Genomic DNA, 25,301 nt, shown 5'->3' with positions numbered 1-25,301 from the left:
CTAGGAAGGTCTTTGGTCAAAACCTGTATGGTCTTTGATTTTGGTCCAATATCAAGATCATTGCAGCATGGTAATATATGCCTAGAGTTTGTGCTCAAATGACATAGTTTTTATGAACCCTGGGGCACCTCAGTGGCATGAGGAAACATATATGTAGAACTTAAGTAAAAATTTTTCTTACAGAAAATCTACATTAGCGAAAGACTACTCATCTTATAAAAGTAATTTCTTTCAAACAGCAAATATGATTTCTTTAAATAGCATACTTTGCTCTGACATTTAAATTATGATAAGACATGAATTATGAGGTACAAAAGTAAGTTTTTAGTAGAGGTGCACAAAGTTTGAAATGTACAGAAGATTTCTGGTCATGCTCTAAATTATCTATAAAATTTAATTAGCCAGAATATAACAGTTAGCATTTATATAAAGCCTCAAGGTTTATAATGTACTTTATATATATATATAATCTCATTTGATCCTCATAACAGCCTTGTGAGGTAGGTGCTAATATTATCCCCATTTTACAGATGAGGAAACTGAGGCTGATTAAATGATTTGCCACAGCTAGTAAATATCTGAACCAGAATTTTAACTCACACCTTCTTGAGTCCAAGTCCAGCACTCTTACTCGCTATTGTATTTTGTTGTTGTTGTTATTGCACATTTTGATTTGCTGACTTTTTACTGTGCTAACCACAAAAAAGTAATGCCTATATGGACTGTCTTGGCTAAAACAAAGAGTCTGCACCTAAAATGTGCAAATCAATGAAGTTTATAACTCAATACCAATAAAATAACAGAATAAAGAGGCACACAAAGTAAGATGAACATATTAATGAAATGAACAAATGTTAATCAACATTTTGAAAACTAAAGCTTTATGCTATAAAACCTGTGAAAACATTATGAAAAAATAATAATTCATCTATATCTTTGAAGAATTAAAATTTTCCAGCTTTTTAAAAGACGAGACCAGATAGACATAAATGGCAAATGTGACCTAGATTAATAAATTATTTGATTATCATATTACATACCTTTTCTGAATCATGGTTAATCATTTTCACATCAAGTAATGATTTGATAGTTTTTGCCAATTCCTTTTCATTCATCTGTGTGATGTCATGAAGCTCTTTGAAACTGACGGTTTCACTATTGTTAAAAGCAAGTAGTACTGCCATTTGGTAGGTTGTCACCATGGCCACATAGGGTTTGGACAAATAATTCATTTTAACTTCACCTGCAATTAAAAACGATCACTATTATGAAGTACCAAGTGGTCCCAAATCAACTGAGTGATAGTTTATAGTTTTCATATAATGATTCGGCTAAGTTGTTCCACCAGAATGTTTTTTCCCCCAAGGGTTATCAAATAGTAGATACCATCAAACATTCCAAGAGAGTGGTTCAAAGTAATTCACAAAATACACTTAAAATGACACATGCACTTCCCTCCTGTGACGTGTAAAGTCTGCTTTCTATCATGAACAATCTACATATGCTATCCCTTGGAGTATCAAAAGTATTGTTCAGGGTCGTCTCATCAAAATCTGTGATGATTTTCTTATTATTACTTCTTTGAGAAAATAAGTAGGATCCAGATCTATGATTTCATAGATATAAAGAGATACAGGGAAACCCCTTCTTCCAATACAGATCAGCAACTGTTCTGCAACTTACAGTTTCAGAGGGTTGCCTGGGGCCACGAGAGCCTCCTACTAATTATAGAGGCCTTAGGGGTATTTGTGGAGGGCCCTGAGGGGGAGGAAAAATCATACAACAAAGTTACAACAAAATGTGATCTGAGAATTTTCATTTTGGCAAATACAAAAAAATAAATAATGATAATGCATAAACATGGCAGGATATTACAAGGTCTTTTCCCCCTACAATCCCCAGAAGCAGACTGGTTCTTGGGCTATCAATGCCCTGTGACTACATGTTTGAAGTCAAGGTCAAAGTACCATTTTGGTCCTCAAAATTCCAGTGACCTAGATAGAGGGTTCTCAAGAGAAGACAGAGCAGAATGATCACTGGATCTGGAGTCAGAGCACTCAAGTACAAATCCCAACTTTGACACTATGTGACCTTTAGCAAATTATTTCACCAAATCTATGGCCTCAGTTTCTTCACTTGCAAAATGAGGCAGTGGGACTAGATTATCTCTGAGATCCATGGTCCTACAGAAAGTCAATTCTGGGCCTGTATTGTATGACTCACTGCAAACTCACTGAATAATACAGGCAGCCTACAACTGATTACATGTATCCAAAAAAAAAAAAAAAAATGGTCCCTGGACCCTAGGATGGCCTCATGTACTTCAGAACCAATTCAGCCTCAGGAGTTTGTTACCAAAGTCACAACAATCACTCTCACCTGTGGTTTAAAAACTGGCAAACTACAAGTTGTTGCAGTGCCCCCAAGTGGTTCAAAACAAGAACTAATTTTAGGGTTCTCTATCCAAAGTAAATGTCATCCAATGAATCCATCTGAAGCTGGCATATGAGTCTGGACCTTTCCCCACTCTCCTCCCACCCCATCATGCATATTATGTATCTAGCTTATGCTTCTGTGGCGTCTGATGAAAGGAAAAGAAGAGGAAGTCTATAGTCTCCCTTCTATCTTTCCCTTTCAAATTAATGGATGATCCCTAACACAATTTTTTTCTCAATCTCTGTGCTGAAAACTGTTTGTTGTTCTCTCCTAGTTTCCTTTATAATAAAGCTGTTTAAACTAGAAGCCATAAAGTCCATAATAAGAACAAACCTAGTGCAAATGGAAAACAAGAATGAGAATACTGAAGCATTTCTTCTTCTCATTGAGTGCTAAAAAGAGAACTGAGTTAGAGCAAACCATACTGCACTCAAGGGAGTGAAAAGCAAATTAGAGACTGAACTAAGAAAAGGCTTTTCAGAACACATACCAATAGTTAATTTATTGCTGGGTTAGAACCATGTTACAAAACAAAGTTAAACAACACTATGCATAAAAAGCAAGTCTAATGAATTCTGAACTGATGCTAGTTGGTTATTATCTAAAGTGGTTCCTATATCCATGAATAAAAGTACTTACTATTCTGAGGTTTGTCTTTGTGTTAAGCTTTTATCATTACAGGATGTATGCATGCAATGTGTCTTGTGACTTCTTAAATAAGCATGTAAATTTATTGCTCTTTGATTGTAAGTTTTGATGTTTCACAACAAAGTAACTTACACACAGTTTCCTCATGGATTTTTAACATGTGAAATACTGAGTTAGTACAAGAAAATCTAAGATTATTGTATCTGTCACAGCATTTAGTACAATATCTTGTCCATAATTATAGTTCAATAAATGTTGAATTAAAATAAAAATCAAAATATAAATTCATAAGGCCAGAAACTCGAGTTCTTTATGTCTTAGTTCCCAGTATCAAAATGAAGAAAAAATATATGATGAAGTTTAAAATTAAATAAAAATAAAACAAAATCATAGACAAGAAATGTCAACTAAATGATCACTTAATAAGAATAGTAATCATGTCCTCTGCCTACTCCACAAGGTGTTACACAAACAAGAACACCTAACTTCTTAGATAAAAGATATGTTTTATTGAAATAAGAAACTGTATGCCTTCAATACAAATAAGGCAAGGAAATAGGTATTTCAGGATCAATGATGAAAAATTTAGTGCAATGGTAATTAACTGGATTATAATCCTTCTGTAATTATATCTAATAAAAATATAATACTGATATGCATTCATTCCTTAAAAAGACAGTTAAAGAATGTGATTCTATGTGCAACACAAAGTTTGTCCAGGTAAATTTTAGCAAATTCATACTGGTATTTATAATTGTCAGACTAAATTCAATTCAAATTACTGAACACCTATGTACTTTACCTAAAATATTAACAGCATTCTAAAGCCAAGGAATAGGTGAAATAACTCATGATGAGGGTTTTGAGAGGGAAGCCGAAAACATGAAACACATAGTCAATATATTTACTAGTATTGATGCATTAATTAATATATGCCACTGGTGGCTAGAAGGAATGAGGGAGAGTAGGAACTGCTGTAAATGATATGCTAATACAAATGTATGTGGTTGCTTAACCTTTTCTGTTATTTCCAAAGCTACAGCCAAGGACTTCTGAAAGATGCAATCACTTTTTCAAGCCATTACAATACCATACACAGCTGAAATGGCACACACACTTTTAGGGTTAAAAAAAAAAGGTAAAACTTTTACACGTGGCTAACATATGGTAAGAGTAATGGCAGTAAACTGAGTAGGGGGTAGACTGATAGACTCGGAATCTAGAAGACCTAAGTTTGAATCTTGCTTCAGAAACTCATTGGTTGGCCCTTAGCATGGCCTTTAACCTTGCTAAACTTACATCCTAGGGTTATGGTCAAGATTCAATGAAATCATGTATGTATGCCAGGGTAACAGCCACTGGCTGCTACCATGAATCCAGGAGGGCTGGTGAGTAGCCCAAAAAGGCTGCTTGCTTTCACTGATCTCCCCCTAATCTTTCCTGTTACAAAGTCTAACTGTGGCTGGGGTCTGGGATGCAAACAGCTATCCTCATTCCCTTTCCAGGATGTGTAAGCACAGGTCATTAAAGAACTACCCTGGCCACAACTGAAGATCTGAGAGGGCAACCAGGAAGAGGAAGAAGTGGTATGGATGGCTCCATGCAGGAATGTTTAATTTTGTTTTCCTTCTACTTCTGCTATGTTCAATAATCTATGTTGCCAGAATATGTTAAGTAACTGAGTCCAAAGTATGTATGGGGGGAGGGAGGAGGAGGTGGGAGCTTGGTCAACATGACCAGAGAGGAAAGGCTAGTTACAGCTTTACAACTATTGAACATATATTCCATATTTTTAATATGTTGAATACCCATTTCTTCTCCTAGGTAGCTCTGAACCCAGCTGGCATGGGTTTGAATTGCTGATTATCAGGAAGCTGGCAAATGCCCGCTGGCAGCCTAGTAGGATAGAAGGTGGATACTTGCATTGTTGATTTAAGGAGGGTGCCACCTGGTGGGCAATTCAGATATTGCACTCCTTTTTTGTAGGCTTCAGGAAGGCAGAGAAGAAGCCAATCAGCACTTGTGACACTTCACAGAGCCCACTGTAACATACTGCAATATATACAGAGCTGGCCTCAGAACCAGGAAAACCTTGGTTCAAGTGCTTCCTCTGGCACATACTGGCTGTGTAATCCTGGGAAAATCCCTTAACCATTAACACTTTAAGGCACTGGTGTTAAACACACATTGACTGTAATAAGGCTGGAATCCGATTAAAATATAATAGGGAAACATTTTACAAAACAAATAAAAATACAATAGAATTTAGTTAATGTTAACGTGTGGTTTTCTAAATCAATAGCTGGATCCTTATGATGGGTTAGTATCCCACTTCAATTTGAGTTTGACATCACTGCTCTAGGCCACTCTCTAAGGCTGTAAGTTGCAAAGAAATTGCTTGGGTAGAGAGAGTTTCCTTATCGGGGAGTTCCCAATACTGATGACAGTCCCTATCTCATCCCTGAAAGGCTGTAAGCTCCTTGAAGGCAGGGGCTGGTTTTTGCCTTTCTTTGTATCCTTAGTGCTTAGCTCAGTGCCTGGTACACGATAGTTATTTTTAAAATTCTTGTTGACTATATTTATATTTCAATTTCACTACTGACAAAGTGACATATAATTGAAGGGGAAACCCTTCATGATGGATTGAAGGTACGGAGGTATAAATATCTGGATCTAAAAAATGTGGGAATTTGTTTTGATTGACTGAATATTTGTTGTTAGAGTTTAGTAGGAGAGGTGAGAGAGAAAATAGATTTTTGTTCATTGAAAGGAATTAAATTTTAAAACAAAATTGAAAGAAAAATCTGGATATTATGATCAGATATGAAAATGGCACTCTACAAATGTGAATAGTTTCTACATACACCAAAATCATGGCCAATTAATTGGCTGAAGATAAAATCTAGGAAAAATTCTTGACAAAAACCATTCATATATATTAAAGTTTGTAAGAAGAATTTAGGAATGGATAATGATAAGCGGGAGTCTGTCCAGAGGAGTATGACCTGGGGTGTGAGAGGACTACAGATCACAATGTAATAGGGAGTGCTGAAAGAAGTGGCAATTTTAGTACCAAGATAGAAGACTTAGAGGAAACCTAAGCTATCTTTAAGTATCTGAAGGGCTATTATATGGAAAAGGATAAGACTTAGTTGATTTGGCTCCAGAGAGTAGAGATAAGAACAAGGGGTAGAAGTTTCAAAGAGTCAGATTTTGGTTAGTAGTAAAGAAAAACTTATCAGAATTATCCAAAAGGAGAATGGGATGTCTTAGGAGGCTCCCTATCTTCAAAGGCATTCAAGTAAAGTTTGTAGGACAACTTGGGAATGCTGTAGCAGACACACAGGTACAGGTTCGACTAACTGCCCTCTGAGGCCCCTTCCAATTCAGATATTCTGCAAGTTTGTTATGTCAGAAATAATTTGTACTTTACCTGTACAAAGATAATGTAACCATGTAAGCTTCCTTCCACTGAAATGCTGACTGTAAAATAATTCAAACTGTAAAACAAAATAAAATTTCAAGTGAATTTTAGGGACTGTAATTTACAGGCATAAGTTTATTCTCATTCTATTAGTGTCTTAAAATTTGTTATTCCTTCAATTTAGAACTAATAGTCAATGATTTTTACAAACTGAACAAAAATTTAAAATATTTCTGGTGCAATTAAGTTCTCACTACTTTGTGTTTACAGCTCAGCTTTTAAAATGCATAAAAAAGAAATAACATACAAATCAATACAATTAGAAAGATCACATATATTTATTTCTACAGTTGGTATCACTTGTAAGGTAACACCTAGCTTTTTTCAGTACTGTACTGATGTAAATCTCTATTAAAAGGAAACTAACGCTTCAGAATACTTCCCTTTACAATGATTTTGAATTACCAACCTTATCCTTGAATAAAGTCCTATTCCAATACCATATCATGGGTTCTTGGAGGCAATATCAATGTAGTATAAACTCTGGCATGTTTTATCAAGCTACAAAAACTATAAGTATGGGTAACAGATTCTATGTCTTTTGTTGAAGGATTGGCATGACTCTTTTTGGGAACGGGGGACAACTTATAAAAACTATCTACTAAGGCACAGAGAGATCAACACCTTCATCCGTGGATCAAGTACACAAATCAATGAAATTACAGATCCCTAAAGTTAAAGACCAACTTTAACAGTGGATGATGTAGATTTTAAATTAAAGTTACATTTTAAATATTTCTTATTAAAAACAGCTTGACAATTAAAAAACATGCAAGTATGGTTTTAAAAAATGAGATGGCACCTAATAACCCAGATGAAATAGAAATGTAAGTAACTTCTGAAAATAAAATTTCATCTTTGCTATTTCACTGAAAATCATGAAATCATGACTTATTTTATTATTACATTCAATGATATAATCAATATTACTTGAACACGAATGATGTGATAAATGCAATCAACATACCAGTCCTATACTTACTCTTGAACCAAATCCAGACATCACTATTAACACAAAAATATTTCTTTACTGTGAACTTCACAAATACCAAAAAAAGAATATTTCCATATACAAAGTACAAGAGAAAAAGGCCTATATGTAAGCCTGGTAATCTCTATTATGTACAGTTTGCTAAGTATCTGCACTTTCAAAAAAGCGTCACAGAAACACGAATAAACTGCCTGTTCCAAGAATTCAGAACACCAAGCTCACAAATTCCCCCTCAGACTGCTCTTTGCTAAAATCTACTTTCTCCTGCAAATGAGAAATGCTACAGGTAGGCAGGTCAGCTAACTGCGTGCTTTCCCTTCCAATCTTACTCATAAGCTACTGACAAGTGATTAGCAGTAAGTCAACCACACAATGGAAGTGAGTAGCCCAAAGTCCTGCAGGCCCCCAATCCCATGGCTGAGGCAGCATTCGCCATCTCCTATCCTAAGTCAACAACCAGCAAGCTTACCCATTCTACAACAAATGAAAAATGGATACCACAAATACAATCAGCTTTCTACTAGATCACACATTTGCAAAATTGCCCAAGTCTCTGACTATGATACATTATGAAATGTCTAAGGGTCCTGATGAAGTTAAGCTGTAACCCTTCAACTAAGGACTTATATTGTATTCTAGCGTGAATAGACACATTTTAACCTTGAAACTTTAAATGTCTTAAATGAACACAGTTTAAAAAAATCTTAGCAAAACAAAGAATTCTTTATCAAAAGTCTGAAGACAATTTTGAAACATTGTCTTCAAAAATTATTTAAATGGGAAAAAGGAGGTTTAAAATTGTACACTATAACTCTCCTGAAGCTACCATGCAGTATAATCTCACTGTTTCACTGGAACTAGCATAGTGCTCTTAATAAACTAGGTATCTGATAAATTATCATTAATGATAGTACAGAAAAAAATACATTTTTTTCATGCTAAAATTTTCTTTCAAGTTTAAAAACAAAACTCATTGATACAGAAATCAAGAAAATTGATAAACTCTAAAGCAGGGGTTCATAATCTTTTTTGTGTCATGAACCCCCTTTGGATCTCTATGGATCCTATGGCTCTCTTCTCAGAATAATCTTTTAAATGCATGAATCAAAATATACAGGAATCCAAAAGGAAACCAATTACACTGAAATATAGTTACTAAGACTTTTTTTTTAAAGTTCACAGACTCCAGTTTAAGAACCCCTGCAAAATGAAATACTAGATTTACAAGTAAATATAGTATTATATGAGGAATAGATTTGCAAGTAAATATGGTATTATGTGAAGAATAATTTTATACTTCTAACTATAATCTAGTAATGGTGGGATAAATTCTTAAAGGAAAAAAAACCCTGCAAATTTAGAAGATGAACATAAAACTGGGGCACGTCTATAGTCCTAGGCTCAGTCCATGAGAAGGCTTGAGATTCCTGCCTTTATTTCTCCTTTGTCAATTCTAAGAAGAGAACCTGGCTGTACTGTCACTATCTATTTAAGCTTCTCTAATGGCATCCACAAACGCCCTTAGGAGTAGTATTTTTTTCTTAGTATTTTTAATTAGGAGCATCCTTTCCCTTTGAACATCAAAAATATCACATTCGAATCCCCTGTCTTACACCTGACATTCTAAATCACATGGCATTGCTGAATGTACAACTTATCACAATCTTGGATATACTCCATTTTTATAAAGGAAGTAAGTCAACAAGTTTCCTCAAAAAAAAAAAAAGAATCCAACCATATGCAATGAACTATTCTACCTAAATGAACAAATATTTATTAAGCAACCATTGTGTGTCAGATAATGTATCAGGCACTAGGGATGTAAATACACTACTAAGAAAGTCTCTGTCCTCAAAGACCTTACAATATAGGTGGACACAACACACACAGGATTGATAGAAGAGCAAGTAAAAGAACTACTGAAAAGTAGATGCCAACCTCACTGTGAAACACAAAACATCAAGGGATGAAAATCTTTTTTTAGTTAAGATAGACAAGAAAGTGAAGACTTTTCAGTCCAGCCTCTTCTAACACCCCAGCAGTCATGACAGCTAAAGTATTTGCTATTACTAGCAACTCTCCCCCTATGCTGTTGCGTGAAACCCCTCAAAAAACATCAAACAACAGATGACTACTACCTACAGCAGAGGTTGCTGTGACCAGCTGTGATCACAAGTCCTCCGTGTTTTCTCAGAGTTGCGGGGGAGGGGTGGAAGGAAGAGAAACAAGTGGCTTGGACTACGCCATGTGCAAGGTTAAAGAGCTGTTTCTGTATTGATTTTAATATCATTGCCACATGTGAAACTGAAATAGGAACAGTAACAATTATTTTAGGCCTTCAGGATAACAAAATCTCATCAATGTCTAATTTAGGGTTGCAGAGGAAGACACTGGGAGCCACTAGTGCATTTTACGATTTTCCACCACCTTCCCATACAAAGTGTACACTTAAAACTAATCTTTCAATCAGAACATAGGGAACTGACTGTTATGCTATAGTTAATGAGCCACAATAATGTTCAACTGGGTTTTTTTTTTGTATTATTTTTAAGAGAATGGTTTCTACATGCATTGATGGTGTCCTTAATGAAAACATAAGGAAGGAAAAGTCAGAATTTTACAAATTATGTTCTACTGTAGTTCATATCTGTAGTCACACAACCAACTAAAGGTTATAGAAAGTATAAAAACCTGCTGTTTCTAATGTTTCATGATTTTAAAAATGAAAAAAATTTCCTGAGTAAAACACAATGAAGCTTGAAGATTCTCCTCAAAAAGGTAGCTCTTAAATTTATGTATTACAATTTTTATATGAGCTTATTTGAGAGAGGCAACTACAAAAGATAACTTTGCTCAGTTACGTTGAGTTTATACAAGTACCAAGCAAGGCACATTATTATTCACTGACCTGCAAAGATTCCCAAAATAACACAAAGTCTCCTGAAGGAAACTCATCATCTTCCACAGGGCACTGGAGGGCCCAACAGGAGCTAGCACTGAACGGTGCCCTTCCTCTCCCCTAACAAAACCTGCCCACTGCTCAGATCCTCCCCGATACTTTGAGTGTTCAATAGGTCCACTCAATGCCAGAAGTAAATAAGGAATCAAGATGTATCATTCAGGTACCAAGTTTCAGTTGCTTTTCTTAACTGCATTTAAAAACAATTTTAACAGTTTCAAGAGCTCTGATCAATCTATTAAAAGAAAAACTTTTTTACTTTCTCAATATCTACTTATCCAAAAATTAAAACATATGAAATACAATAACCTAAAATAGGAGAAAACGAGGCACTAAAATGGTGTAGATAATCTAACTGAACTGAAGGTAAGGCAAACATGAGTTGCAATTTTTGAAATTTTCTTACATTCAACAGATTAAATGTTTGATGTGCAATGTAAATGGTATATATCCTAACAAAAAAGATTTCATAGAGGAATAGTAATTTCCATTGGTTTATTTGTTTTAGAACTTTTGATATAAAAATCAGAGTTACATGGATATTACAATGTATGTATACTAAAGAAATTCCTCAGAAAAAGCTCTCTGCTGTTTTTTACTCTCATTGTAACAGTAATTATGATTTATCTTTTTTTTCCCAGAAGACAGTATGTCTAGTAAATTAAAAGAGCAGTAACTCTAAAGGTAGGAATCATTAAAACTTTCTGAGTTTTTTAACAAGTTTCCGGCTAACGTACCATCTGTACACTTTTTTCCAGTTCCTGAGGGATGGCAAATGTAGAGGAAGGAGACTGAGTAAGAGGCCATGCACCAGCCTGAAGAAAAAGGAAAATCATCTTTAAAGTTGAATGGTTTGTAATCTATCATTAAAGTAAATGCAAAGATAAATTTGCAACCAAAATTGTCTCCCTTCCAAAGCCTGACATTATAATATTACTTAATATCATAAAGCATTTCTTCCAAATAATGTAAAAAGCCAAAATTTGTCCCAACAAAACACATTCTAAATAAAGAACACATAAATTTAAAAGACTAATACACTGTTGATTTTAAATGCATGTAGTCTTCTGCACCACAACTGCTCTTGGATGTATGACAAGACATGAAAAAGTCCTTCTCATTCCCCACCCGAAGATGCCTGCTGCCAGATTCTATCAGTGGTGAAGAGTCCACTGAGCAGACAATTCAGGAAACCCTTCTCCCCAAGCCCTCCATTCCCTTTTTACCACTGGACACTATTCCCAAACCCCCAATCACTATTCCTGTGGGAAAGAACACAGAAAGCCCCCTAATTCACTTCAATCCTCAAGGATACTGGCCCATCCAAAAACATGTCCTTCACTTTCCCAAAAGTAAACAGCATCGGGTTGGCTGGACACACACACACACACACACACACACACACACACGGTTACTTATACCACTTAGACGAGAAAGGAGTCACTGAAAACAATCCTTTCAGTAAGTTGGAAGACCACTAACTAGACCTTACCATCTGCCCTCCTGCTATATTCTCCTGATTACTGTTGAGCACTGCCATCTAACCTATTTATGCACCTAAGGTCCCTTAGCCTCTGCCATTTGCCTTTGCAACCCTACCCTATGGGATACCAGGCTTTTTCATCTGCCTTACAGCTGAGTCATTTTATATGTGATATCTTCCTCAATTAGAATACGAACTCCTTGCAAGTAGGGGAATGTTTGGCATTTTTTCATTTGTATCTCCAGGGCTTAGCATTGCACTTCACACATAGAAAGTGCTTAACAAATACTTTTTCATTCATTCACGCAATCACTCACAATATTTTAAATTAATACAGTGTAAAAGTCTATTCATACCTGTAGGACATAGATTTGAAAACTAATTCCCAAATCAATTACAGTGTCCTGATTTTTTATAAAATTGTTGAATTTATTGTTGAGATCAGCACTGACATTCATGTCTGTATACATTCGATGGAGTTTGCTTGTAAACTCATATCCACAGGCTTGCTATAATGATAGATTTAAACAATATTATTCAACATGAAAAGATTTAGGTGGGATTAATAAGTAAAGCTGTTAGGTTATAAAGATGAAAGGTACATCTCTAGTAAAGAAACATCCTCTGAACTGTCATATTAGTTGCTTTCAAACCAAAATACTCAATTTTCAAAACTAATGTAAGGTCATTACTTCTCAAACACTATTTCCTCTGCTAATCTAATAAAATTGAAATGTGATTTAATAAAAAAATAGATGAAATAGATGACTATACACTTAAAAAAAAGCAAATATATCAGTCTATCACATTCATTGCCAACAAAAATCTCAGTCACTGGGGAGAAATAAATATTCTGTAGTATACAAGTGCTTAAAAAATGTTTATTGAATTGAATATGGACATAAGCAAACTGGAAAAAGTGTCATATTTCCAGTCAATAAAAAAAGTGCATTAGACAAATTTCTTTTAAAAGAGTGCAAAACATTTTAATTCCTTAAATGACTTATTGTGACCTTAACATTAAAAAATACAACCAAGTGGACTTGCTTTATATCAATTTCCATTTAAATTAATGAAGTTCAATGCACAACCCCTTAATCTTTTGGTCACTCCCTCTCTGATTCCATCAAAATCCTTTGTATCCATTCTCATTCACTTTTTATCTCATAGTCATAGCTCCTGTCTACTATATGCTAGCTGCTGGTGGTACAAATACAAAGAATGAAATAATCCCTATTTTCAAAGTCATTCTTTACATCCTATTAAAAATAGTTAGTAAACTATCACATCCAATTTTGTTTTTAAAAATTTCAGACATATTACAAACAAAAAGTGAATAACTAAGATATCAGTTTTTAATAGCAATGTCAATGATTATGCAATGAACGGGGAACATGCATTAATTGAACTGCACCCTAAAAGGGGGTAATTTCAAAGAATCTTTAGGTGAATTTTTTTTATAGATTGTAGAAGCCTTACATAAAGTGAATACACATCTAAAATTTGTTTCATAAATTTAACTTCTCAGACATGAATATATGCATTTTGAAAATGGTTTTAGGCAACATGCAAAATCGTTAATAGAGTACTGTTATGTAGTTCAAAAAGGGTGGTTTTTACATTACCTTTAATTTATTGATCATGGCTTCTTCAGAATCCATAGACATAGATAGGCCATGAATTAAACGTTTGGCCAACATTCTGGCATAAAACTATTGGAGACGAAAGAAGTGGTTATTTCATGGTAATTTCAAATTTTTGCATACTGTAAAAATGACAGAAACTTTACAACAATCTTTTATCTATCAAATTGTTGCTCACCTTTTGAAAAACATCTTTATCATCAATATATTTGAAAACAGTGATGAAGCTTGTGAGCTTGTCTTCTACTTCATTTTCAGTCATTCCTTTTGCTGATTTTTTAAGCAAGTTGTCACAGTACTTGGCAAGCTCAAAAAGAAAATTGAAAGTATGTTACTTATTATTCAATTAAGTAAATAAACACATATATCAAATTTTATTCATAAGTAAGATTATAAGTGAGATATACATTCTACTGTAAGGGCATTATACAGGATATAACACAAAATAAGTCAGAAAAACATGTCCTTCACTTTCCCAAACCATATATTTAAAAAGAAGTAAAATCAAAGAATAAACAAATTTATTTACCATATTTTAAATAACTCAAAATTTTAAGATGAAATAAGTTTACTGAGCTAAGTTTGTTATGTGTAAGGGACTATGCAAAAAACTAATTCAAAGTCAGTCAGGACTGCTTTTAAAAATGAACACCTTAAGTTTTTCTTTGGTGAATATTATATAATAGCACAAAAGTGCACATGAAATAGATATCAAAATCCATCTGTTCTGAACAAGAGGTTAAAGCAAGTCATAGGTCCTGGTCTCTATTCTTAATATATGACTTGATTACTTTATCTCAAAAAGCTAAAATGATGGGAAAAAACAATATTTTCTAATAGTGACATTTTAAATTTTGTCACGCTGTTGGCCTTCAGCATAATGAAATATTCTCTTCCTTACCAGTTCAGGTGCTTTGCAAATAGCTTTGGGTTCTTTATAATTTACTACTGATGTCAGAGCCTATATGGAAATACAGAATAAAAGTGATGAAAATTAATGTCAATTTTAAATGCAATTGCTATCAAGTTTTCTTTTTAATAATCCTTTGATTAAATGGCACTATGTGCAAGTATTAACATGTGGAGAAGTATCAGAGAAATTTGAAAATTCATGTAAAGTATACATTTATTTGCTTTCATTATCATAACAAAAATATAAAAGAACAATGGAAAAAGTTTCCAATCTAAGGCAGAACTACTGTGGTGTTTTGGAAAGAGCACTGGACTTTGTGTCAGAAGAGTTCTTCGTGGTAACCTCACCAGCTTCCCCAGGTTTAAATATTATTTCTATGCAGATGCCTCCCAGAATTAAATATCCAACCCTGGTCTCTTATTAGAGCTTCAGTCACATATCACCAATTGCCTACTGGACATTTCAAACTGAATATCCCAGAGACATCTTAATCTCAACATGCTTAAAACTGAACTCATCTCCTTTCCCCTAAACCCTCCCCTCTCCCAAACTTCCCTGTTTCTCCCAACGGTCCCATCACCTTTCTGGCATCTCAGGTTCATCACTTTAGCACTGTCCTGGACTTCACACTCTTTCACCCGACATATCCAATCAGTAGACAAATCTTGCTGTCTGTACCTTCCCCTCTTCTCTTACCCAAACAGCTACCACATCTTAGTTCAGGGCCTCCTCGCCAACCCTTTGATTATGGCAGCAGCATCCTAATTGGTCTGCCTGCCTCAAGTTCTCCCCACTCCAGTCTATCCTACACTCTGGTGCCAGAGGCATTTTCCTTAAGCACAGATCTGACTATGTGATGCTCTTAATCATTCAACTCTCATGCTTTCCTCTTGTCTCCAGGATCAAACATAAATTCCTCTGTTGAGCTCTATTTTAAAGCCCTACACAACCCAACTCCAACTTGTATTTCCAGCTTCATTGGATATTATTTCCCCTCCTGCACTCTTTAATTCAGCCAAACTGGCCTTTTCTTTGTTTCTCACTCGTGACATCCCATGTCCATGTGCCTTTGTGATGTATGTTCCCTGTGTCTGGAAGGCACTCCCCCTCCTTAGTGCCACCTCACAGAGTACCTCTTTCCCTTGAAGATGCAGCTCACACACCACCTTCTCCGTGAAGGCTTTCCTAATCCCTCAAATTCCTAGGGCCCTCCTCCTTCAGTTACTTTGCATAGATTGATATTTATTAACTCCATACTGATGGTATATATGGTTTTCTACGTGCCTCTTGTCTCCCCATTATAATGTAAGCCCATTGTGAGTAGGAATTGTTTCATTCTTGGCACTTGTGTCCCTAGTAGCTCCTGGCACATGTGCTAAATAAATACATGCTTAGTGATTGACTGATTGAAATTCCAGCTCTTCTACTTCCTATAACCTGCACCTTAAAAGACATGAAGAATCTCAACAGCCAGAGATATGGAGGGAGTTTATTCCTGCCAAGACTGCCTCTTCTAAAAGATGAAGGTAGGAGAAAGCACAATAAAGCTGAGAACAACTAGCAATCTAGGTTGACTGGAAAGGGACATAAGGAGTACAATGGTTGGAGAAGTAGAGGAGGTGGGGGTTTGCAGACAATCTGAAATGTCAGGCTTAGAAGTCTGTATTTTCATCTCTAGGTAATGGGACACCACTGAAGGATTTTGAGCTGGGGATTGACATAGTTAGACTTGTGCCTTGGGAAGATTATGTTGGCAGCTATGCAAAACACTGATTGGAGAGGAGAAAAGACTGGAAGCAGGGAGATCAGATAGAAGGCAATTAAAATAAAAAATTTCTAGAGTAACAATAACACTGTAAAGAAAACCATTCTGGGGGCAGCTAGGTGGCATAGAGCACAGGCCCTGAAGTCAGGAGGACCTGAGTTCAAATCTGGCCTCAGACCAGAGACTTGACACTTACTAGCTGTGTGACCCTGGGCAAATCACTTAACCCCAATTGCCTTAAAAAAAAAAAAAAAAGAAAGAAGGAAAGAAAGAAAGAAAGAAAACAATTCTGAAAGACCTGAGAATTCTTATAAATGCAATGACCAACCATGACTTCAGAGGATCAAAGATGAAGAATTCTACCCATCACCTGACTGAGAGATGATAGATTCAAAATGCAGAAGAAGACACACATTTTTAGACTTGGTCAATGGAGAAAATTTGTTTTGCTTAAGTATGCCTATTCCTTAAAACAGTTTTCTTTTTCTCTTTCTTATTTGGGGGGTAGGGGGAGGGGGAGGCTGCTACAGGCAAGAGAGAAAATAAATGTTTAATTTTTTAAAAAATTTAATCAAAACTTTCCCTATCTCTGTCAAAGTCCCTGCTATCCTTCCAGTGTGTCTCATGTTTATAAACAGCATTATCCCTGACTGCTTACTCTTCCTCACCTTACATATCCAATCAGACACCAAAATTCATAGTCTCTACCTTTACAATATCTCTTCCATCCAAGCCCTGCTGTCTACTCACATGGCTCCAGCCTTGGTTTAGGCCCTCATCGTGGCTCCTAGATTGTTGCAGCAGCCTTCTAATTGGTCTCACTGCCTCAGGTCTCTTCCCACTCCCTTATATCCCACATGCTGCTGCCCGATTATTTCTCCTTAAACATAACCAACTCCAACTCCAGTAGCTTCCTATTACTTTTGGAATAAAATATGAACTACTCTCTTTAGCTTTCAAAGCCCAACCTAACCTTGACCCAACCTACCCTTTCAGCCTCCTTTCCCACCCTCTGCAATCTGGACAAACTGATCCTCTCACTCTTTCTTATTCATGACACTCCCTCTTCCACCCCTGTGCCTTTGCACTGTCTGTCCCCTAAGCCTAGAATACACTTCCTCCTGACTGCTGCCACACAGGATTCATCTCTTCCTTCAAGTTGGAGCTTCAGCACTGCCTTCTACATGAAGACTTTACTGATCCCAAGTACTGGTGTCTTCTCTAAGAAGATCTGAAAAGTCCCACTTGGTTACACTCCTGTCTAGTAGACTCCATCATGAACATGGACCTCATCATCCAGTGACATTGCAACATCTTTGATACTCCTACCTTATCAGTATTCTTAGTACCCTTTTCACCTCTGATTGGAGGGTGGAGCAAGGAAGGAACAAGATCTTCCCAGTCTTCATTTAAAGAGGGCTCCCACAGGCAGCCATCTCTTCATTTCTCACCCAGTTACAGCCCTTTGGATGGTACTCTATCATGAGCATGCCCCCATACTGGGTACCCACACCCACACACACTCATACTTTCAGTTTCCTTTTCTGTGCTATCTTCTCCCATTAGATTTATATCTCTAGGGCTTAGCATAGTGCCTGGCACATTTTAGGTGATTAATAAATGTTTACTGACTACTGAAGAAACCCTGACCATCAGATGAAAGTGCTTGAAGGAAGACATCATATATTCTGAAAGGATCTGAGTGAAAACAGCTTTTTAGGGGCAAAATTAATTACTGATGGGACTTTTTAGGGCCTTGAAATTTATAGTCAATAGACTACGAATCAAAGAATCATTTGGGGACAACGGCAAAATTGTATACTGACTGTGTCATATTTGATGGAAATTTAGACTTTGGGTTTCTCAATTTAATCTAAAGGTGAGTCACTATGGGGGAGGGGGGGGCCTCTGAGGCAAAGCAAGAGAGAAAGGAGAGGCAAAAGAACCAGCAGGTCAAAATCAATGTTAAAAAGCATCATAGAGAAGCCAAAAGACCAGAGCCCAGCAACTAACAAAGGCAGAAAAGTAGAGTAGAGACATACATCAAAGTAGCATCTTTGAGTTGAACCTGGCTGCCTGCAGACAGAGAGGCTACATGGCTAGTTTAGAAGAATGACTGGAACAATGAGCATGCGCTGCAGTGTGAAGAGCTGAGTGGAGAAAGGTAGCCTTGCTCTCTAACACCATCTACAGCTTGAGAAAGAGTAAACCCCTCAGCAGTTTGCCTAGGGTTGCCAATTTTTGCCTTTACACCTTGTGATGGGGAAACCCTCCCGACCTGGAGAACACACCTGAATAGCTTTGCAGATCCCAAGCTTTAGAAAACTGCTCTTTACTGGAAAAGGGTAACATTGCCCCAGGATGCAGCCAAGGGAGCCAACCTGGAAAGCTTTGCAGATGCCAGGCTTGAGAATGCTATTTGCTAAAAGAGCTGAGCACGACTTTCTGAGGCTAGCGGAGAAGTAGGGTCTGGCAGGAGAGTAGAAAGGCCCAGAAGAGGGGCAAACAGCTTAGTATTGTTTCCTAAAGAGAACAAGGATGCCCAGGCCTACCTTCCAGAGTTGCAAGCTGCCCCAGGTACACACTTACTCCTACTCATGACTTTCATGGTTAGGTTTCTCTAATTTGTGTCTCATCTTCCTTAAGGACACTTCATATATTGGTGGGAAAGTGTGACCTAGGTTCACGAGTAGCCTGTTATGATTATTAGCTTTCTTTCTGTCAGTAAATATGTCATGATTAAGAGTTAAGGGTATTATCATGAATATTGTTTAAATAGAAAGTAGAGAGATTAGAGATCTCAAGAGCTATGTCAATACCAGTGGGTAATATGAGTATATGCCCCTCAAAAGGGTTACTGCCAGGACGCTGAGAGTTGTTAGAATGTGAGCTGCTTGAGAATAGGGTCTGTTTTATTATTAGTATTTACATCCCAATATCTGCCACATAGAAAATGCTCAATAAATGTCTGATGGACTGATGGATGCATTGCAGGGCTTACACAGTGCTTTGGAATCAAATCCAGCAATAAACACTGGAAGAAAAAACTTTATATATACATATTGTACATATATACATATATATACACACACACATACACACATATACAAGACTATTTCATATATTTTCATATGCCTAATCAATACCTAAGTGAAAACCAAATTTCATTTATTCATTTAAAATCATTATAATGTAACTGTTCTAGCCACATATCTATGGGAGTTCCATAAACATCATATTTCACTAAAAATGAACTGAATTCTATCTAAAACCTACACCCTTCCACAAAGGTTTACTAAAGAGGAGGTGTGGCATGATGGAAAGCCCTTAGAGTCAGGAGACTGGAATTGAAATCTCAAATCTTACTCTTACTAGCTATCTGACCATGAACAAATAATTTAACTTATCTGAGCCTTAGTTTCCCCATCCATAAAATGTAGATAATACTACCTGCACCATATCTTCTCCAAAGAATTTCTAAGGTTTTTTAAATTTCAAAGTGCTATAGAAATGTAAATGATTGTCAGCCCATTAAAGTATAAAATTTGGTCATTTTGAAGATATCCAAATCTATGTACAAATGGGCATAGGTCTACATACTGGCCAGAAACTTATTTATGTATTAATTTATTATTTATGTATTTATTTAAGCTAGACAATAAGCCCCAAAATACAAAGAAAAATCATGGAAGTTACCAAAAGAAAATTGATGTTATCAAGCTACAGATGGATAGTTATTTAGAGAAACTATGAATTTTTAACTCAAAATTGATATGAATTATTTAATTTACTAAAGTCAAACAGATTCCTCTAATTTCTAAACTTTGAACAAATCTAAAAGCTAGTTAACAAGTTAAAGTCTCTCTTTGACTTTTAACATTTTAACTTGTGAATTTACATGACTGGTCCAGACCAAGTAATCTCAATATTATGTACTATATCAACATTATCATTTTATTCAAAACATCATAACAATGTCACCATCAAGCTATTCTATATGTGAACACTAATCCACAATTCTGGGACAGTATGACAGATGATAAAATTATACAATTTTGTTTTATGCATTATAAAAATTACCTTATCCAGGGCACTCATGAAGTGCTGATCACCATTCAAAACAGTGTTGATAAGTTGGGCAAATTTGCCATGCACCTCCAAAACTGATTCCACAAATTGAGTTGGCATCTATAAATATTCAATATAAATCAAACAATTAGATATAAAAAACTTAAAATATAAATTAAACTTATGTTGACTCTATGTCAACTAATTTAAAGGGTAAATTTTTCTAAGCAAGCTATTATAAAAACATATTATGTAAAGACACATTAATATTTCCCAAAGAAACTACCTCAGGAATTTTTATGTGAATAGCCAACAATATATTAAAATACTTGAGAAACACTTCAAAATTTCTCTAATAGGCATTTTCACCAAACCATTACTATCTGACAAAATACCTCTTTGCAAAGGCTATAAAATTAATACTGACCACTGACTTAATTAAGTATGTTAGTGGAAATTAAAACAACTCTGTGGTACCATCTCCCACCTACCAGGTTGGCTAATATGACAGAAAATGAAAATGATTAATGCTGGAGGGGACGTTGGAAAATTGGGACACTCATGCACTGCTGGTAAAGTTGTAAACTGTCCAACCATTCTGGAGAACAATTTGGAACTATGCCCAAAGGGTTATAAAACTATGCATACTCTTTGATCCAGTGCTCCTAGGTCTGCATCACATAGAGATTAAAAAGAGGGGGCGGAGCTAAGATGGCAGAGTAAAAGCAATGACTTGATTGAGCACTCCCCCAAACCCCTCCAAATACCTGTAAAAAATGGCTCTGAACAAATTCTAAAGCAGCAGAACCCACAAAAAGACAGAGTGAAACAAATTTCCAGCCCAAGACAGCCTGGATGGTTGATCTGAAAGGTATATCACAGCGGGCGGGGAGAGGAGCACAGTTCGGCGTGGGCGCAGCAGACAAAATAGGCCTCAGCAAACCTGGAGCAGCCCTCAGAGGACTGAATCACCAGCAGCTGTGGTGGCTTCCAGACTTCTCAATCCACAAACGCCAAAGACAACTTAGAAGGTCAGTGGGAAAAGTCTGTGACTGCAGTGAGAGAGATTGGTCCCAGCCCCAGTCCCCGAGCATAGACTGTGGGGGAATTGAGTGGCTGATCAGAGGGGTATTGTAGGGATCTCTTTGTTGGTACAGGATTCCCTTGCTTTGTCCGTGCTTGGATCTGGGTCACAGTTCTGGGTGGTGGTCCTGGGGTAAGGAGGAGTGCTGTCGTGGTGGAGCTTATAGTGGTGGTGGGGAGAGAATACTCCTCACAGTTCCAAGGGAGAAAAGAGTGCTTGTGGTCACTCACAGACCAAAGCACAGGCCAGGAAAGGAGTAAATACTTCGCCCCTTATCATACCACCTTGGAAGAACTGAAAATTTACAGGTCCCTAGAAGTATCTCTGAAAACAGATGCCCAAAACCCCCAAAGCTTGGGGCAGTACATTCTCCACACTGAAAGCAGACCCCTACCTTAACAAAGAGTTTAAAAATCAAGTAACTGGCTGGGATCATGAGCAAACAAAGGCACAAAAAAAGTCAGACCATAGAATCTTTCTTTGGTGACAAAGAAGATCAAAATATACAACCAGAAGAAGACAACAAAGTCAAAGCTCCTACATCTCAAAGTCTCCAAGAAAAATATGAATCAGTCCCAGGCCATGGGAGAGTTCAAAAAGGAGTTTGAGAAACAAGTAAGAGAAGTAGAGGAAAAACTGGGAAGAGAAATGAGAGTGATGCAAGAAAATCATGAAAAACAAGTCAACAGTTTGCTAAAGGAGACCCAAAAAAACACTGAAGAAAATAACACCTTAAAAATAGCCTAATCCAAATGGCAAAAGAGGTCCAAAAAGCCAACAAGGAGAAGAATGCCTTCAAAAGCAAAATTGGCCAAATGGAAAAGGAAGTTCAAAAGCTTACTGAAGAAAATACTTCCTTAAAAATTAGAATGGAGAAATTGGAAGCTAGTGACTTTATCAGAAATCAAAATCCAAAAGAACGAAAAAATTGAAAACAATGTGAAATATCTCACTGGAAAAACAACTGACCTGGAAAATAGATCCAGGAAAGAGAATTTTAAAATTACTGGACTATCTGAAAGCCATGATCAAAAAAAGAGCCTAGACATCACCTTTCAAGAAATTATCAAGGAAAACTGTCCTGATATTTTAGAACCAGAGGGCAAAATGGAAATGGAAAGAATCCACCGATCACCTCTTGAAAGAGATCCCCAAAGGAAAACTCCTAGGAATATTGTAGTCAAATTCCACAGTTCTCAGGTCAAGGAAAATATTGCAAGCAGCCAGAAAGAAACAATTCAAGTATTGAGGAAACACAATCAGGATAACACAAGATTTAGCAGCTTCTACATTAAGGGACCGCAGGTCATGGAATATAATATTCCGGAGGGCAAAGAAGATAGAATTACAACCAAGAATCACCTACCCAGCAAAACTGAGTATAGAATAGAAAATTTGACTTTCAAATACAAGACTCAAGTGAAACATGAAGAGGTAAACAGGAAAGAGAAATCGTAAGAGATTTATTAAGGTTGAACTGTTTACATTCTTGCAGGGAAAGATTATATTTGTAACTTATGAGACCTTTGTCAGTATTAGGGTAGTTGGAGGGAAAAAATTATATGTGTGTGTGTGTATATATATATATATAGATATATATACACACACACACACACACACACACACACACACAGAGAGGGCACAGGGTGAGTTGAAGATGAAGGGGTGATATCTGGAGAATAAAATTAAGGGGTAAGAGAGGATTATAATGGGAAAAGGAGAAAGGGAGAGGAATGGGGTAAATTATCTCACATGATACAGACAAGAAAGGCTTTTACAGTGGAGGGGAAACGGGGGAAGGTGAGAGGGAATGAGTGAATCTTATTCTCTCAGAATTTGGCTTCAAGAGGGAATAACATACACACTCAATTGGGTATGGAAATCTATCTTACCCTACAAGAAAATAGGGTGGGAAGGGGACAAGAGAGCAGGGGGATGATAGAGGGGAGGGCAGATTGGGGGAGGGGGTAATCAGAAACCAAAGAGATTAAATAAAAGGGAGGGGTGAGACCTATTTGTACAAGAATATTTACAGCAGCTCTTCTTATGGTGGCTAAGAATTGGAAATTGAGGGAATTCCTATCAACTGGAAAATGGCTGAACAAATTATGGTATATGATTGTAATGGAATACTATTGTGCTATAAGAAATGATAAGTAGGATGACTTCAGAAAAACCTGGAAAGACTTATATGAGTTCATGAAGAGTGAAGTGAGTGAGCAGAACCAGGAGAACATTGTATATAGTAACAGCAATACTGTACAATGAATAACTGTGAATGACTTAGCTCTTCTCAGCAATAAAATGATCCAAGACAATCCCAAAGGACTCATAGAGAAAAATCTCATTCCCCTCCAGAGAAAGAACTGATGGTGTCTGAATACAGACCAAAGTATACAAAGCATACTATTTTTCCCTTATTCCCTCCTTCCATTCCTTCTTTTCTTTTTTTTCCCTTCCTTCTTTCTTTCTTGTTTTCTTCCACAAAATTACTAATATGGAAATATGTTTTATATGACTGCACATGTATAACCCATATCAGATTGCTTAATGTCTCAGGAAGAGGGGAAGGGAGGGAGAAAAAGAGAGAACTAGGAACTCGAATTAAAAACATGCTAAAAATTGTATTTTCATATAATTGGGGAAAAAATAAAATATTTTTTTAAAAAAAGAATGCTTATGGGTACTATAAAATAATAAGAAATAATAAATTAATTGCAAGAACATCAGACTATATAATTCAGTACACCAAGATTATTGTATCAGTTCTGCCATTAACTAGCTATATGATTTAACAAAAGTCACATCGGGGAGGGAGAAGCCAAGATGGCGGCATAAAAGCAGTGACTTGCTTGATCTGTCCCCCCAAACCCTCCAAATACCTATAAAAAATGGCTCTAAACAAATTCTAAAGCAGCAGAACCCACAAAAAGACAGAGTGAAACAAATTTCCAGCCCAAGACAACCTGAATGATTGATCAGAAAGGTATATCACACCAGCCTGGGAGAGGAACACCACTCGGCGTGGGCGCACAGGCCGCAGCTACCCTGAAGCAGGCCTCAGAGGACTGAATTGCAGGCAGCTGTGGCAGTTTCCAGACTTCTCAATCCACGAACGCCAAAGACAACTTAGAAGGTCAGTGGGAAAAGTCTGTTTCTATGGTGGTGAGAGAGGAGTGCAGGGTCCCAGCCCCATTCCCCAGGGTGGCGGCTGCTTCCTGAGCTTCCAGACCACAGACTGAGGGGGAATCCAGTGACTGATCAGAGGGGGATTGCAGGGATCTCTCTGCTGTTGCAGGATTCTCTTGGTTTGCTCCTGCTTGGATCTGGGTCACAGTTCTGGGTGGCAGTCTTGGGGCTAGGAGGAGTGCTGGCGCAGTAGAGCTTGTAGTGGTGGTGGAGAGGAAACCCTCCTCGCAGTTCCAAGACAGAAAAGAGTGCTTGTGGTCACTCATAGACCAGAGCACAGGACAGGAAAGGAGTAAACACCTCACCCTTGGTCATAGCACCTTGGAAGAACTGAAAATTTACAGGTCCCTAAAGGTATCTCTGAAAACAGCTGCACAAAACCCCTGAAGCTTGGGACAGTACATTCTCCACACTGGAAACAGAATCCTACCTTAACAAAGAGCTTATAACTCAAGTAATTGGCCAAGATCATGAGCAAGCAGCGCAAAAAGCGTCAGACTATATTATCTTACTTTGATGACAAAAGAAGATCAAAACATACAACCAGAAGAAGACAACAAAGGCAAAGCTCCTACATCCAAAGCCTCCAAGAAAAATATGAATTAGTCCCAAGCCATGAAAGAGCTCAAAAAGGATTT

At 36.8% G+C, this 25,301-nt stretch overlaps 1 protein-coding gene across 1 annotated transcript in view; it reads right to left on the bottom strand.

Annotated features, from left to right (window-relative positions):
* The window catches only part of CUL2 (cullin 2), a 117,423-nt gene that overhangs the window by 5,550 nt on the left and 86,572 nt on the right, over positions 1-25,301 (bottom strand). The window contains exons 11-18 of the mRNA XM_027841617.1: positions 20,403-20,510; positions 14,546-14,605; positions 13,823-13,951; positions 13,627-13,713; positions 12,358-12,510; positions 11,256-11,333; positions 6,518-6,584; positions 1,041-1,243 (exon numbers count right to left, since the gene is read on the bottom strand). Of these exons, the coding sequence (XP_027697418.1) occupies positions 1,041-1,243; positions 6,518-6,584; positions 11,256-11,333; positions 12,358-12,510; positions 13,627-13,713; positions 13,823-13,951; positions 14,546-14,605; positions 20,403-20,510 (885 nt within the window). The remainder of the gene's footprint in view (positions 1-1,040; positions 1,244-6,517; positions 6,585-11,255; positions 11,334-12,357; positions 12,511-13,626; positions 13,714-13,822; positions 13,952-14,545; positions 14,606-20,402; positions 20,511-25,301) is intronic.

The sequence above is a fragment of the Vombatus ursinus genome, unplaced genomic scaffold, assembly GCF_900497805.2.
Source record: "Vombatus ursinus unplaced genomic scaffold, bare-nosed wombat genome assembly UNPS02014861.1, whole genome shotgun sequence".
Taxonomy (NCBI): domain Eukaryota; kingdom Metazoa; phylum Chordata; class Mammalia; order Diprotodontia; family Vombatidae; genus Vombatus; species Vombatus ursinus.
This window is presented reverse-complemented; position numbering and strand designations above follow the sequence as displayed.